This window comes from Somniosus microcephalus, chromosome 7, assembly GCF_052327205.1.
Source record: "Somniosus microcephalus isolate GS21.2 chromosome 7, FLI_Smic_1.0, whole genome shotgun sequence".
In the NCBI taxonomy this organism is placed as follows: domain Eukaryota; kingdom Metazoa; phylum Chordata; class Chondrichthyes; order Squaliformes; family Somniosidae; genus Somniosus; species Somniosus microcephalus.
Window position 1 is genome coordinate 273119731 of NC_140993.1, and position 15623 is coordinate 273135353.

A 15623-nucleotide genomic window follows, 5' to 3' on the forward strand; every position below is an offset into this window, starting at 1 on the left:
TTCTACACTTTCATTTGTTGCTTTATATAAATTGAAGTGCATTTTTATGGTATTATTCACTTGAACCAGCTGCTGGTTAGAAAATAATTTGCTTAAACTAAAAGCAGCTGCTTTCAAAAATGATAAAAAACTTAGAAAAACATTTACAAAGTCTCAACGAATCCACAACTCTTGTTGGAAAGCAACATTTATACACATCTGGGCAAAATCAATGCAAAAATCTGAAAAACAAGAGTCCCAAAAAGGACAATGCAGGGAAGCAAAGTTTACACTAAAACATTTACAATAAATTATTTTTATTTTTTTTTAAACCCAACAAGGTGGTTATGTTGCTCTATTGTATTTACACAATTAATTTTATCTGCAAAAACCTTAATTACACCCACAGCCTTTAAGATTTGGTACAATTAAAAATCAAGTGTGGGGTTTTTTTTGTTGCAGTAATTGCAATCTCAGTGCTTCTTACTGTAAATCCTTAAAACTCAATTTAAAAAGTTCCTACATCCAGAATTGCCATGCAATTAATGCCAACAAATGTATTAGTAATTATTTCCTTGACCAGTTCGAAGTATTAAAAGCAGTACCTACACAAATGTAGGAGTGAGCCAAGTAGCAAATCACCTGTACCATTCCAGCCCGATCAGGGGTTAATATGAAATTACTACCAGGGAGTTACAATATGAAAGTGGCTGATGTAAGTTGGATTCTCAGCTAAGTCTGTTTCCAAGGGCGAGACAGGAAAGAGTAACAATTAAGAATAACCGGTTTCACAAAACTGATTACATTTTAGTTTTAGGTGGGAATTATTCGACGTGAATCTTTCGAGCTATCTGCTGGTCAAAACAAGTGCTTGGTCCTTGTACCTGCCAAGATCCATTTTGCTCATCTTAGATAATCTGCAATGCTGAACCACAGCACAACATGCAATAGCACAGAGTTAGGATGTCACGTCCACAGCACATATCAGCAGACACTTGCTTTACAGTTAAAAATGGCACATCTATGAAAGAAGCAAGCAACAATGACAAACTTCCACAAAACCACACTTAAGGCTATTTAAAGTTAAAACTATGGATCTCAGGCAATTAAGCTGCTTTATATTCAGGATTAACATCCCCCCCTCAACCCCGCAAAGTATCAGATTTTAAGAATGTTACAAAGAAAATCAAAAAAGTCATGTGAATTTTCATGGATCATTATTTACAGGACTATAAACAGTGCTGCTCTGGAAGGAATTATTTTCATTGCATCGAATAATAAATTCAGACATAGTTAACCAAGTATTAAGTTTGCATGTAACAGAATTAAAATTAAAACATTTTCAACAGTATTCATCGTCGCAACCAATATTTTTAAGTGCTATCTCAATTTACACACTTTCATCAAGACCTACACTCAGCTAACTCACGCTATTATATTTACCTGAACATGGGGCATGGAACGGCATCTCCTCGCTTATGTATATGCACACACAGCATTCAGAGTTTAGCAGAAGCCAGAATGACCGATGTATGTGAGGAGTACAATCTGCCACTACGCGTTACGTCTATCCACCACCGCAAGTCTGATAATGTGTGCAGTCGGGCTGATGCCAATTGGTTGGTATTGGGCCGTTTCAATATTTGTATACAACATACTGATGTACTGGGTTCCAAGGTGCTGTGTTCTTTTTTATTCATTCATGGCACGTCGGCAAGGCCAGCATTTATTGCCCAGTCCCAACTGCCCTCGAGAGGTAGTGGTCAGCCGCCATCTTGAACCGCTACAGTTTGTGTGGTGAAGGTGCTCCCACAGTGCTGTTAGGGAGGGAGTTCCAGGATTTTGACCCAGCGACGATGAAGGAACGGTGATATATTTCCAAGTTAAGATGGTGTGTGACTTGGAGGGGAACCTGAAGCTGGTGGTGTTCCCATGCACCTGCTGCTCTTTTCCTTCTCGGTGGTAGAGGTCGCAGGTTTGGCTGGTGCTGTGGTGAGTTGCTGCATGCATCTTGTAGATGGTACACACTGCAGCCACGGCTTGCCGGTGCTGGAGGGAATCAAGGTTTAAGGTGGTGGATGGGGTGCCAATCAAGCGGGCTGCTTTGTCCTGGATGGTGTCGAGCTTCTCGAGTGTTGTTGGAGCTGCACTCATCCAGGCAAGTGGAGAGTACTCCATCAAACTCCTGACTTGTGCCTTGTAGATGGTGGAAAAGCTTTGGGGAGTCAGGAGGCGAGTCACTCGCCGCAGAATACCCAGCATCTGACCTGCTGTTGTAGCCACTGTATTTATGTGGCTGGTCCAGTTAAGTTTCTGGTCAATGGTGACCCCCCCCAGGATGTTGATGGTGGGGGATTTGATGATGGTAATGCCATTGATTGTCATGGGGAGGTGGTTAGACTTTCTCTTGTTGGAGATGGTCATTGCCTGGCAGTTGTGTGGCGCGAATGTTACTTGCCACTTATCAGCTCAAGCCTGAATCCTGTCCAGGTCTTGCTGAATGCAAGGACAGCTTCATTATCTGAACACTGTGCCATCATCAGCAAACATCCCCATTTTTGACCTCATGATGAAGGGAAGGTCATTGATGAAGCAGCGGAAAATGGTTGGGCCTAGGACGCTGTCCTGAGGAACTCCTGCAACGATGTCCTGGGGCTGAGATGAATGGCCTCCAACAACCACAACCATCTTCCTTTGTGCTTGGTATGACTCCAGCCAGTGGAGAGTTTTCCCCAATTCCCATTGACTTCAATTTTACTAGGGCTCCTTGATGCCACACTCGGTCAAATGCTGCCTTGATGTCAAGGGCAGTCACTCTCACCTCAGCTGTACTGTCCATGTTTGGACCAAGGCTATAATGAGGTCTGAAGCCAAGTGGTCCTGGTGGAATCTAAACAGAGCATCGGTGAGCAGTTTATTGGTGAATAAGTGCCGCTTGATAGTACAGTCGACGGCCTCTTCCAGCACTTCGCTGATGATTGAGAGTAGGCTGATGGGGCGGTAATTGGCCAGATTGGATTCGTCCTGCTTTTTGTGGACAAGACATACCTGGGCAATTTTCCACTTGTCAGGTAGATGCCAGTGTTGTAGCTGTACTGGCTAGAGGCACAGCTACTTCTGGAGCACAAGTCTTCAGCACTACAGCCAGGATGTTTTCAGGACACACAGCCTTTGCTGTACCCAGTTCGCACAGCTGTTTCTTGATATCACTTGGAGTGAAGCGAATTGGCTGAAGGCTGGCTTCTGTGAGGGTAATGACCTCAGGAGGAGGCCGAGATGGATCATCCACTTGGCACTTCTGGCTGAAGATGGTTGCAAATGCTTCAGTCTTGCTCTTTGCACTCACGTGCTGGGCTCCGCCATCATTGAGGATGGAAATATTCATGGAGCCTCCTCCTCCCGTTAGTTGTTTAATTGTCTTCCACCATTCACGACTGGATGTAGTAAGACTGCAGAGCTTTGATCTGATCAGTTGGTTGTGCGATCGCTTAGCTCTGTCTGTAGCATGCTGCTTCCGCTATTTAGCATGCATGTAGTCCTGTGTTGTAGCTTCCCCAGGTTGGCACCTCACTTTTAGGTACACCTGGTGCTGCTCCTGGCATGCTTTTCTAAACACCTCATTGAATGAGGGTTGGTGCCCAGGCTTGATGGTAATGGTATAGTGAGGAATATGCTGGATATGAGGTTACAGATTGTGGTGGAATACAATTCTGCTGCTGCTGATGGCCCACAGCGCCTCATGGTTACCCAGTTTTGAGCTGCTGGATCTGTTCTGAATCTATCCCATTTCGCACGGTGGTAGTGCCACACAACACGATGGAGAGTGTCCTCAGTGGGAAGACGGGAGTTCGTCTCCACAAAGACTGTACGGTGGTCACTCCTACCAATACTGTCATGGACAGATGCATCTGCGACGGGTACATAGGCGAGGACGAGGTCAAGTAGGTTTTTCCCCTTGTGTTGGTCCTCTCACCACCTGCCGCAGGCCTAGTCTGGTAGCTATGTCCTTCAGGACTCAGCCAACTCAGTCAGCAGTTATGCCACCGAGCCACTCTTGGTGATGGACATTGAAGTCCCCCACCCAGAGTACATTCTGTGCCCATGCCACCCTCAAGTGTTTCTTCCAACTGGTGCTCAACATGAAGGAGTACTGATTCATCAGCTAAGGGAGGGCAGTAGGTGGTAATCAGCAGGAAGTTTCCCTTACTGTGTTGGACCTCAAGTCATGAGGCATCATGTGGTCTGGAGTAAATGTTGAGGACTCCCAGGGGCACTCCCTCCCAACTGTGTACCACTGTGCCATCACCTCTGGTGTGTCTGTACTGTCGGTGGGACAGGACATACCCACGAGTGGTGATGCAGAAGACTGGGACACTGGTTGAAAGGTATGATTCTGCAAGAATCACAATGTCAGGCTGTGACTCGTCTGTGGTCAGCTCTCCCAATTTTGGCACAAGTCCCCAAATAAAAGTGAGGAGGACTTTGCAGGGTTGACTGGGTGTGCCTTTATTGTGTCCGAATCCGGTGCCTAGGTCGATGCCGTCCGGTTTTATTATTCTTAGTTTTCCACAGCAGTTTTTAATGCAACGGAGTGGCTTGCTAGGTCATTTCAGAGGGCAGTTAAGAGTTAACCAAATTGCTGTGGATTTGGAGTCACATTTAGGCCAGACTGGCTAAGGATGGCAGATTTCCTTCTCTAAAGGGCATTAGGTTGCTCCGTCTGTTAGATTGGACATGACAGAATATTACTCCAGTGAGGCACCAATACTTCAGTCTCTTGGTAGAGCTGGTGCAAATTAACAACAGAGAATTGGTGGTTCATTACACCGATTCAGAAAAGTATCCGCCACTAGTCAAATTTTAAAGCCAAGACTTGAAGCACTTGACCAAGTTTAATCAGAACCCAAGGTATTGGAGATCACCAATGGTTCAGCTAGTTAAGGCAGAGAGTAGCTGACCAAGCAAGTTCCAGGTTGACCCCCAATCTGCACCAGGTTAGCTGAGCTCAGTTGGCTGGTAGGAGGGGGTGCAATGATTGACTTCAATGTTGCTTGGTTTTGGGAATCACAGAATCCACAGTGCAGATAGAGGCCATTTCGGCCCATCGAGCCTGCACCGACACATATCCCACCCTATCCCCGTAACCCCACGTATTTAATCCCCTAACACTAAGGGTCAATTTATCATAGCCAAATCAACCTAACCCGCACATCTTTGGACTGTGGGAGGAAACTGGAGCACCCGGAGGAAACCCACGCAGACACAGGGAGAATGTGCAAACTCCACACAGACAGTCGCCAGAGGCCGAATTTGAACCCGGGAAGGGAAGAGACAAAAAAAAAAAAAAAAAAAATCAGACAAGGTTCCCACCTCTGGTCACCATCTAGCGTCACCTACTGGAAGTGCAGGCATGGACGTCAGGTGAGCAGGGCTGGGCTGTGATGCTCCACAGATCAACAGCCTGCCAACACTCGCACATCAAAAAGGTCACTTCAGCAAGGACTCAAGGTCTTCAGCAGAATAATACCAATGGTGAGAAAATTGTCAAACAAAGGAGAATAAGAAAAATAAAAACCTAAGTAAGTCAATTACATTCCGTGGGCAGCTCGCTACAGCACACCAATGCTGGTGTTAATTGTAGCTGAGAAGTTTTATATACAAACCTGTAGCAATTTGGAGTACTGCTCTGTCTGTGTGCATGCCACCCTAAGACACTAAGCTGTAATTCTTCTGACCTTCGACTTTTTTTTTTTATATAGGATATTATTTCTACCGTGTAAGCAATTAACTTCAGGCACTTCAATACCAGTTATATACACTGAACAAGCTCCATTACCAAAGTTATGATTGGTCCTTTAGTCTCCATAGGTATTATTATGTTATACAACACTCAACTTATCATTTCAAATGGACATTTTGGTCTCACACCGGCCTCGTGTCAAACTGTTCATGTACAGTACTCGGGCTTCTTACTGTGAACAATGTAAATGTTGCAGTGCTCTGTTGTTTCCACTAGAGGCCATTGGAGATATGAGATGAACTGACGCTGAAGCATTGCATTGCAATTTATTGTACAGGGCTCCTAGTTTAGCGCTAAGATTTTCTGAAGGATGTGCCATTTTTCACCCTTGTATCTAGTGAGAATATAAAAATTTCCCATTTCTTCTAAAAAAAAAGCCAGACTCATTTTTGGGACGGACAACAAATGCAATGAATACATTTATGAAAAACGTGCTGAAAGTAGGCACACAAATCTGAAGAATATAATTTGACGAATTCTTTATTTAAGAGGGTATTTTACATGAACGCAACAACTGATCTTTGTAATGAATCAGCGAGAATTGTGAGCGTAAAGGATTAAAACTATTGCCTGAGAAACATAGGGTTTACTTGCTGAGCCTAGTGCAACCACTATGGAGTGTAAGAAAGAAGAGCCCTTACCCCAGTCCTGTTCATACAAGGCTTGGGAAAGGCACCATGGTTCACTTATTGGCATGCGTGGATGTACAGAAATAAAATTGCTGTGTAAGATTTCTGCTCAGTGAACCTCAAAACTAAAAAAAAATAGAAACCTAACAGCACCTTCCGTTTAAGAAAAGAGTAACTTATTAAATCTGTTTCATCAAGCAATACTTATTGCACTTGCTATACTTCATCTCCTTAGTTAAAATTATCAACATCTAAGAAACTTGTACTGTATCAACAATGTTAACTTTGGTCAGATACCAAAGCAAAATAGGCATTGCTGCCATGTAAAATTTGCATAGGAGGCATAAAAACATGACTCATGATCAGCTGGGGATTTAATGCTAACTACCCAGTGGCCAGAATGGTCTAATCAAATACATTTATACAATTTTTTTTAAATTCTCCGCAAGCCTACATTTCGTTGTACTGCACTTGTGCACTAACAATGACAATAAAAGTTGATTTGATTTGAATGGTGACAGAGTACAGTTCCACAGGTGCCTTGTCCCAGTGCCTCAGCCAGGAGGCCATTCTTTACGAAAGGCCGAGTGCCAGCAGGCTATTCGATCATTGTGGAAAAGGAATTACTGTCGAGCTGATCCTGTCCTCACCCAATGTCTACACATGCGGCTTTTCCAGCAGTTTCACTGGATGGTAATCAGAAGTAGGAACCCGTGGCTGATTTTTTCCCCCCTCCATAACATGAAGCCAATTGTAGTGCCCCAACAGCTCACTAACAAAGAAAAGGTTTCTAATTTTGATTACCTACAGCTTTAATAATTTGAAGGGAAGGAAATTATACAGCACAGTGGTGTTAAAGATGTAAAATAAAAAAATCCTGATAAAAATGAAGATCTAAAATGAAACATGGTGAATCATTGCTGCCAAATATATTGGCCCGGATTTTGCTGTCAACTGCGAACAAACAGTAGTCGGCATTCATTGCACTTGCAGCTGCCCTCAGACTTCTCGTGGGCTTTTGCGCAGCAACTTACAGTCATCGGGAGTCTGAAACAGCGCGGCGCCCTCTACAGGGGATCTGGGACCTGTACCAACAGGGCACGCAACTGCATGTCTCTTCAACCAATCAGATTGAAGAATCCTGACTGAGGCACGGAGAGTCTGAACCAGGAAGTGTCAGTTAGAATATTTAAATCAATGTAAAGTCATGCATAGAAAGCAAAATAGAGAGGGAAACAAAGATGGGATTAAGAGAGAAAAGAGACAAAAAGAAAAAGTAAAACAATAATTTTTTAATTTTTTCAAATTTCTAGCAGTGAGTAAAATCTGAAGGAATGAGACGCCACACTTGTAAAAGTAAAGTTTCAGTGCCAGAGAGGTTGTTCGGCAGTAATTAAGACTTATCACATCATTAAAATTTACTTACACTTGAATGGACAAGCCCTAACTTCTTCTGGCATGTTCAGTGGGTATCGAGTGGTTAAGTACCCCGACTTCACGCCCTTCATGTGTGTCAATGCCGAATCTCTTGGCAAGATACCAGTGTAGCAAAGCTTCTGGAAGAGCAAGGCAAACTGGACAGCAACTTTCCACGTTTTACTGCAGTTGTGCGGACGCCGGAAGTTACTGTCCAATTTACTCAAGAATAACGGCGAGCGCCGAGAGCCTCACCATTTTTCTTACCGCAAAATCCGGGCCACTGTGTCTTGGGTGTTTAAATGTAAACTAAAGATGTATAAACTCAACAGTTGAGACTAAAGTGCTGTGGTGAGTACAACAAACACAGCCATCCAATGCAAAAAAAAAATTTTTAAACGAGATTATAAAGGTGGTTGTCTTAAACAAAAAATCCCTTAATTTTATACCATTTGTAATGGATAAAATGTACAAAGAAATAATATGTGGGCAAAAACTTTTTTTTTTGTTATTTGAGTAAAATTAACACTGCCTCATCACTTACTGTAACGAAACAGCTCCAATGAGCTGATTCCAAATTAGCCTCCCTTTAAATAGGTGGCAACACTGGACAAATTAGGTCACGAAAAAAAGTACACATAGCATCAAATTCTCACTCAACCCACAGTGATAATGTTCATTGATAAAACACTGGTTTATAATCTCATTCAAACAAATTCTAGTCTTTGACCCATTGAGAAAGACTAAGTAGTACTGGGTATAAAGCAAGTGGCTATTTATTTCATCATTATCACTGTCTTGGCAGATAAAAAGTTAAAAGCTTATTTATAAATCGTGATCCTTTCAGAATTAGTAAACTTTAAGAAACGCTGTCTACGGCCAGCATGACTATAAAAGCATATCTACATCCTGCGCAGTTATTACCAGCAAACCGCAACCAGCAGAAAAAATCCCAAAGAAATGAGTCACAACAAAGTATTGTTAATGAATATTGAACGACAGCATCTGCAAGCATCAAAAGTCATCAAATTAATGCTCAAATGCCAGTGTCAGCAGACTTTGAATAGCAGGTTGAAGAAACACCTTCTATTCAATGGTGAAAATGTTCCTTTGACCTACTGTTGGGCACTGGTGCACCTTTCAAAGTTAAGAATCGCACAGCAGAGTTAAAACATGCAACAGCAATCTGGTGCACAAAGTATCAACACAATATAAGCTGGTGGAAATAAGCTAACAATCTAAGCTCAGATTTCATAAATGCTCAAACTGCTAGTTCATTTCTAAAAGCACACCATTACGTTGCTGATGAAGTATCTGACTGAACCAGACACACTATCTTTTCCTTCACCAGCCAAATCTGGATTTACTTACACATGTTATTGAATTCTACTGAGCTTAGATAGATATCTATTTGAAGATGATTTGTAAAAAAAAAGCCAAAAAAATTAAACAAGCCAAAATAGAAGAACGCAGCAAGAACTGCTTACCAGCTTTGTCAGACTTCTCTTTCTGTTCAAGCAGCTCTTCGCGTTGTCCACTGAACTGCTGAATTCTTGCACGGAGCTGAGAGATTTCCTCTTCTTTCATTTCCAATGTTTCATGCATCTGCCGTTTTGTCTCTGCGATTACCATTCCCTGCAATTTATCAATTCTTTAAATTTTGCTTACAAAGAATCTACGCACAGAAACAGGCCATTCGGCTCAACTGGTCAAAGCTGGTATTTATACTCCTCGAAAGCCTCCTCCTACTCTAATTACCGCTTCCCACCAAGCAGCTTATTAGCACTTATATTTGCCTCCTACAATGCAATTAACTGCATTTGAAAGTTTATTTGCATTTCTGAAAGCTGCTACTTTTGTTGAAGGCAAATCCATTTTTTTGCCTTACCTACTTCAGTAGAAGGAACTTGTATAGCACTTTTCATGACATCGGAATGCTCCAAAGTGCTTCACAGCCAATTCATTTGTTTTCGCAGTGTTGTTATCAAGGTCCCGAACAAGAAGATAATGGCCAGTTTATCTGTTTTTGGTAGTCTTCGGTAAGGGATAAACATCAGTCAGGACAATGGGAGAGCTGCCCTGCTTGTCTTCAAGTAATGCCATAGGATCCTGTATGTCCTCCTAAACAGACGGATGGGGCCTCACTTTCATGTCTCATCCAGAAATATGACACTTCCAGCAATGCAGCTGACGTAAGAAAACTACTAGGCCCTTGGTCTGAGTATTAAACAAGGCTTTAATCAACTGTTTTTCAACATGGAGATCTAGTTGTGTCCTTCACTAGTTCCTGTTAAAGAATGTCCTGAGCAAGCTGGGCCCATGCCCGAGTATTTATACTCTCCCTGGACAGCGCCACCAGCAGGCCGCCCAGTATTACTTCATAAGTCATTTCCACATGAATGACAAGATTCATGTCAGCAGCCCTCCCTGAGTAACGTAGCAAAGTGTCACCCTAAATTATATGCTCAACTCCTGGTGTGGGACTTGAACCCATGACCTTCTGACTTAGAGGCAAGCGTGCCACCAAGTGAGCTAAGCTAACATGGTACATGATCGACTGCTGGCAAAATGCTGACCTGATGCCATAGTAAGACAAGGAAATTCCTAGGAATTGGCTATCCAATGTTAAGCAAGAAAAGACAGAACATTAACATCAAGATGTGGAAGAGATTTTGGTCATCTAGTTATGCGGCTACACTTGCAACACATATTCTATCAGTACAGATTGTAAACCAGTTAAATACATGGTTCACAACTCCGATGATTCAGAATCTCCCACTGGATATGGGATTCTTAATAAATTTGGAAAATGAGAGTGCATCTTCTGTGTAAAATGTTGAAAAGACCCCAGAGTCCATCACGAGAGAATACACTGGAAACTTGACTGTAATCACGATTTTAAACACTGAAGTCTAAAGCTTCATATGCAGCAGTGTAAATAGGACATGCAGGTGATTCACAATGTCTCCTTTTTAAAGAAAACAAAAAAGTCAGTGCCTGGGCGAGCACAGAGCTGTGTGTAATTGTATTCTGTATTTTTTTTTTATATAAAGTCGCCTAATGTAGTTTTGCATTTGCTGAACATAATTTTATTACTCAAATGTAGTTGTGATTTACAGGAATCCACAAAATTGGTAATCCTAATGAAAAAAGCACTTTGGAAAGAACGTTGAAAGAGAAACTAAATTAACACTGAAGTAAATTTTTTTAAAAGCTTGAAAAAAATTAAGGAAGATGCATAGCCACCCGTAATTGTCTGAGTTATGCTATACTATCATAACAGATTTAGAGATCGTACACAACAAATGGTAGTTGGAACTTTGTTTAAAATCGAGTGAAACCTATCTGAGATGGGAGCTGTGCTTTTTTTTTAATATTACAGATTTAACAAAAAGATGAGAGAGTCTACTGTCTAATCAAAACATCCTACAGCAGGAAAGTGCCTGCTTTTCCTCCCCACCCTTGTAATTTATTTTTCTCCTCAGCCACGCAACACCTCTATCTCAGAGGGTGGCTTGCAGAGCGACTTCAGGGCCCACACCAACATAACCAGTCAGTAGGTGGTGCACACAAGTGATTCAGAGGTGACTGGCTATCTCTTTCCCACCGGCTTAAATCCAGCAGGATAACTTGGGCTCCATTCAGCAATTTCCTATGGCAATACTGTTGTAATTGGGAGCTCTGTGTTGATAAGGTTCTTTGGATGAGAGAGGGAGCATAGAAGAATTAAGACAATACACTAAATTATAATCCTGGCTACATGTTAATTGTTTCGCTAAAACACAAATGATTAATTTTCACTTCAAGAGGGCATGCAACCAAGTTTCTTTAGCTGTTAGCCTTTAACCTATGACACTGACACTAAAGATTAAATGTAGGCATATTTTGAATGCCATCTCGAATACAAGTTCAGAGGGGAATGGAAGAAATCTCCTCCCAGTCCTCAGGAAGGGCACGAAAAGTCGACGGACTTGTTTTCCCATAGATGCTGCCTGAGCTGCTGAGCATTTCTAGCTTTTTCTGGTTTTGTTTTCAGATTTCCAGCATCTGCAGTATTTTGTTTAATAAGAAACTTAACTTTGAAATTCAAAGAACTTTTAGCTGTACATAAAGGAGCTCAGACTCCATTCCTGCTATTTCAGTGCAGTAGCTTACTATTGAACTGAATAATGATGACCTGGGTCAGCTCTGCAGCAACTCATGCCATACTCCTGCTTCCCTGCAGCTACTGAGCAGACATCAGAACACTCACCTCACTGAAGTACTGCTCACCTTATCTTGCTCCAACTGTTCAATTAAATTCTTTGCATCTCGGAGCTGAGTGATAAGTTTACTCTTGTCAATAGTGTGCAGATCCTGAAGAAATAAACAATGTGTAAAGGCATTTTCCATCTGATGTCCCCATTATATTACATAGAATTTACAGCATAGAAACAGGCCATTCGGCCAACTGGTCTATGCCAGAGTTTATGCTCCACACGAGCCTCCTCCCACCCTACTTCATCCAACCCAATCAGCATATCCTTCTCATGTACTTATCTAGCTTTCCCTTGAATACATCTATGCTATATTCACACACTACCTTGCATAAAAAATTTTGTTTTAGATAAAGATAGAATACTAAATTACTTCTCTCTTTGAACTTCCTGCACCATTCTCCAAAAACAGGGGCAACAGGTGGCATGCTCACAAGGCTATGCCAATGTAATTTCCTAACCAGTCACCAACCTAGCTTCACAGTCCAATTTTGTTTCTTTCATGTGAAACCACTTGCTTCCTCCACTGTGAATAATAGGAAATTCGGATGTTGTTGCATGGGTAATTGAATTTGACAGTAGGTTTGAGAGGGAGAAGCATGAGTCACGGACTATGGTTTTAAATTTAGGTAAGGTGGACTTTGAAGGGATGGAGGCAGAAATTGACCACAGTAGACTGGGCAGAACTATTAACGGATAAAACTACAGATCAACAGTGGGAGGTGTGCAAAGAAGTATTTGGCTGAATACAAGATCTGTACATACCCCGAAAGGGCAAGGGCTCTAGTTGAGTAATTAGACAACCTAAGTCAACAAAAGAAGTGAGATAATGTAAAACTAAAAAGGGCTTATACAAATGCAAACAACAGTAGAGATCCCGTGGACTGGGAGAGATATATAGAACAGCAAAGGGATACAAAGAAAGTAGTAAGTGTTGCAGAAAGGGAATACGAGAAAAAACCTGAGAGAGTTATCAAGGGCAACACTAAAGGTTTTTACGAGTATATTAAGAGAAAGAGGATGGCTAAGGGTAATATGGGTCCCTTAAAGACAGACGCAGGTGATATTGCAACAGAAAATCAGGAAATGGCAGACTTGCTAAATTCTTACTTTGTATCAGTCTTCACAGTCGAGGATGAGGATAAAGTAGCAGAGTTACAAGGAAAAGTAAAAATAAATCAAGTGGAGGAACTTATTGGATTTAATGCAAGTAAAAAAACGGTAATGGATAAAATAACGAGGCTAAAGATAGAGAAATCGCCAGGACCTGATGGCTTCTACCCAGAGGGTATTCAAGGAAGTAGGTGAGGAAATTGTAGATGCTTTAGTCATAATCTTCCAAAATGCTCCGGATTCAGGAATTTTCCCCTTTGATTAGAAGATTGCAAGTGTCACTCCATTATTTAAGAAGGGTAGGAGAGATAGATATGGAAGTTATAGGCCTATTAGCCTAATGTCTGCTGCAGGGAAGTTATTAGAATCTGTTATTAGGGACAGAGTGACTGAGCACTTGGTCAAATATTAACTGATCAGAGAGAGCCAGCACGGATTTGTAAAGGGCAAGCCGTGTCTAACGAAGCTAGGTGAATTTTTTGAGGTAATGAATGTGGTAGATAAGGGAGTGTCTACGGATGTTATTTATATGGATTTCCAGAAAGCATTCGATAAGGTTCCACATAAAAGACTGTTAACAAAAATGAGAGCCCATTGATTTGAAGGCAATCTATCGACATGGGTAGGGAATTGGTTAGGAGGTAGGAGACAGAGAGTAGAAATAATGGGTGTGTACTTCACTTGGCAGGATGTGACTAGTGATGTCCCCCATGGATCTGCACTGGGGCCTCAGCTTTTCACGATACAGGAAACTCTTTTTTATCCGGCACCGACGGGACCGGCGTGGTGCCAGTTTATCAAAAAGTCCGGATTACAGAGAGGTATACTTACCAAGGTACGAGAGCCCCGTCCGCAGCAACAAATCCAGGCTTCCCTGTTGCTTAGCAACAGGTGCAGGAACCCCAGTTACACAGCCACAGATCCAGGAACGGCCACTAATATGAAGTAAAACTTACTTGAACCTACTCCTGAATTTTGCCGGTTAACAGAGATTTCTGGTTATTTAGGTGCCGGTAAATCGAGAGTTTCCTGTATTTGTAAGTGACTTAGATGAAGGAAGAGAGAGCCGTATATCCAAGTTTGTTGAGGACACCAAGTCAAGTGGCACAATAAATAATGTAGATGCGAGCATAAAGATGCAAAGGGACATTGACAGATTAAGTGAGTGGAGAAAAACTGTGGCAGATGGAGTAAAATGTGGAAAAGTGTGAGGTCACCCACTTTGGACCCAAGAAAGATCGATCAGAGTATTTTCTAAATGGTGTGGAGCTAGGAACAGTGGATGTGCATAGAGATTTAGGGGTCTGTGTACAGAAATCACAATGCTAGTGGACAGGTACAAAAAATAATTTAAAAAGCTAATGGAATGTTGGGCTTTAAGTCAAGGTGGTTGAAATACAAAAGGGTGGAAGTTATGTTAGTTATCTAAAGCTCTGGTGAGATCCCATTTAGAGCACGGTGTTAAATTCTGGGCACCACACCTCAGGAAGGATATCGTGGCCTTGGAGGGGGCACAGCGCAGATTGAGCCCCTCGAGCCTGTTCTGACATTCAATTAGATCACAGCTGATCGGCATCTCAATTCGGTTTACCTGCCGGTTCCATACCCTTGCCTAACAAAAATCTATCAAGCTCAGTTTTGACATGTTCAATTGACCGAGCCTCGTGGGGGAGAGTTTTCCAGGTTTCCACTAATGTTTGTGCGACTCGGTGCTTCCTGACATGACCCCTGAATGGCCGAGGTCTAGTTTTAAGGTTATGCCCAACGTACACTCTAAGCTGCGCGGCCCGGGACCGGCTTTTCCAATGTGAAATTTCACACTTGCGTGAAACTTTGAATGGGCCACGTAGCCCATTAAAGGGATTGCGCACCCCCAAAAATATTAGGGGGGACCATGGTTACGCCCCCGTGTTCTGGACTCCCCCACCAGAGGAAGTAGTTTCTCACTATCTGCCCTATCTAATCATTTTAAAACACCTCAATTAGATTCAACCTTCATCTTCTATATTCGAGGGAATACAAGCCAAGTCTACGCAACCGACCCCTCACTGCCTGCCTGCTCCAACAGTGGTCACTCCTTCAGCTATTTTGTTTTTGTTAATCATTCATGGGATGTGGGTGCCGCTGCTCCCACCCTTTGAAATCTCCCCTCAGTATCTCAGCCTGGCCACCTCCCTCCCTGCCTTCAACAGCTTCCAAAAGATCTCTTTTGCCCCTCCTCCCAACACACCTGATGTGCACACGTTGCCCACCGTTCTACAAAGAACTTGGGGATATCTGTCGATACTTCAAGATTATTATAAAAATGTAAGTTGCTGGCAGTTAAAATAGGAAGTATTTGCAAATTATAAATGAACAAGTCAACCAATTGTATAGTCGGAGTAAAGGCCATGATACTGATAGAATTTCCATATATTTATTCTCCACCCA

At 42.3% G+C, this 15623-nt stretch overlaps 1 protein-coding gene across 10 annotated transcripts in view; it reads right to left on the reverse strand.

Moving 5' to 3' along the window:
- Positions 1–15623, reverse strand: part of golga4 (golgin A4) — a 210126-nt gene that overhangs the window by 113702 nt on the left and 80801 nt on the right. For 8 of the 10 annotated variants that reach the window (XM_085993786.1, XM_085993789.1, XM_085993787.1 and 5 more), the window contains 3 exons: positions 12097–12180; positions 9312–9459; positions 6421–6441 (listed from right to left, as the gene is read on the reverse strand). In XM_085993786.1, the coding sequence (XP_085849912.1) occupies positions 6421–6441; positions 9312–9459; positions 12097–12180 (253 nt within the window). The remainder of the gene's footprint in view (positions 1–6420; positions 6442–9311; positions 9460–12096; positions 12181–15623) is intronic. The other 2 variants (XM_085993790.1, XM_085993783.1) reach the window with 1 other exon arrangement.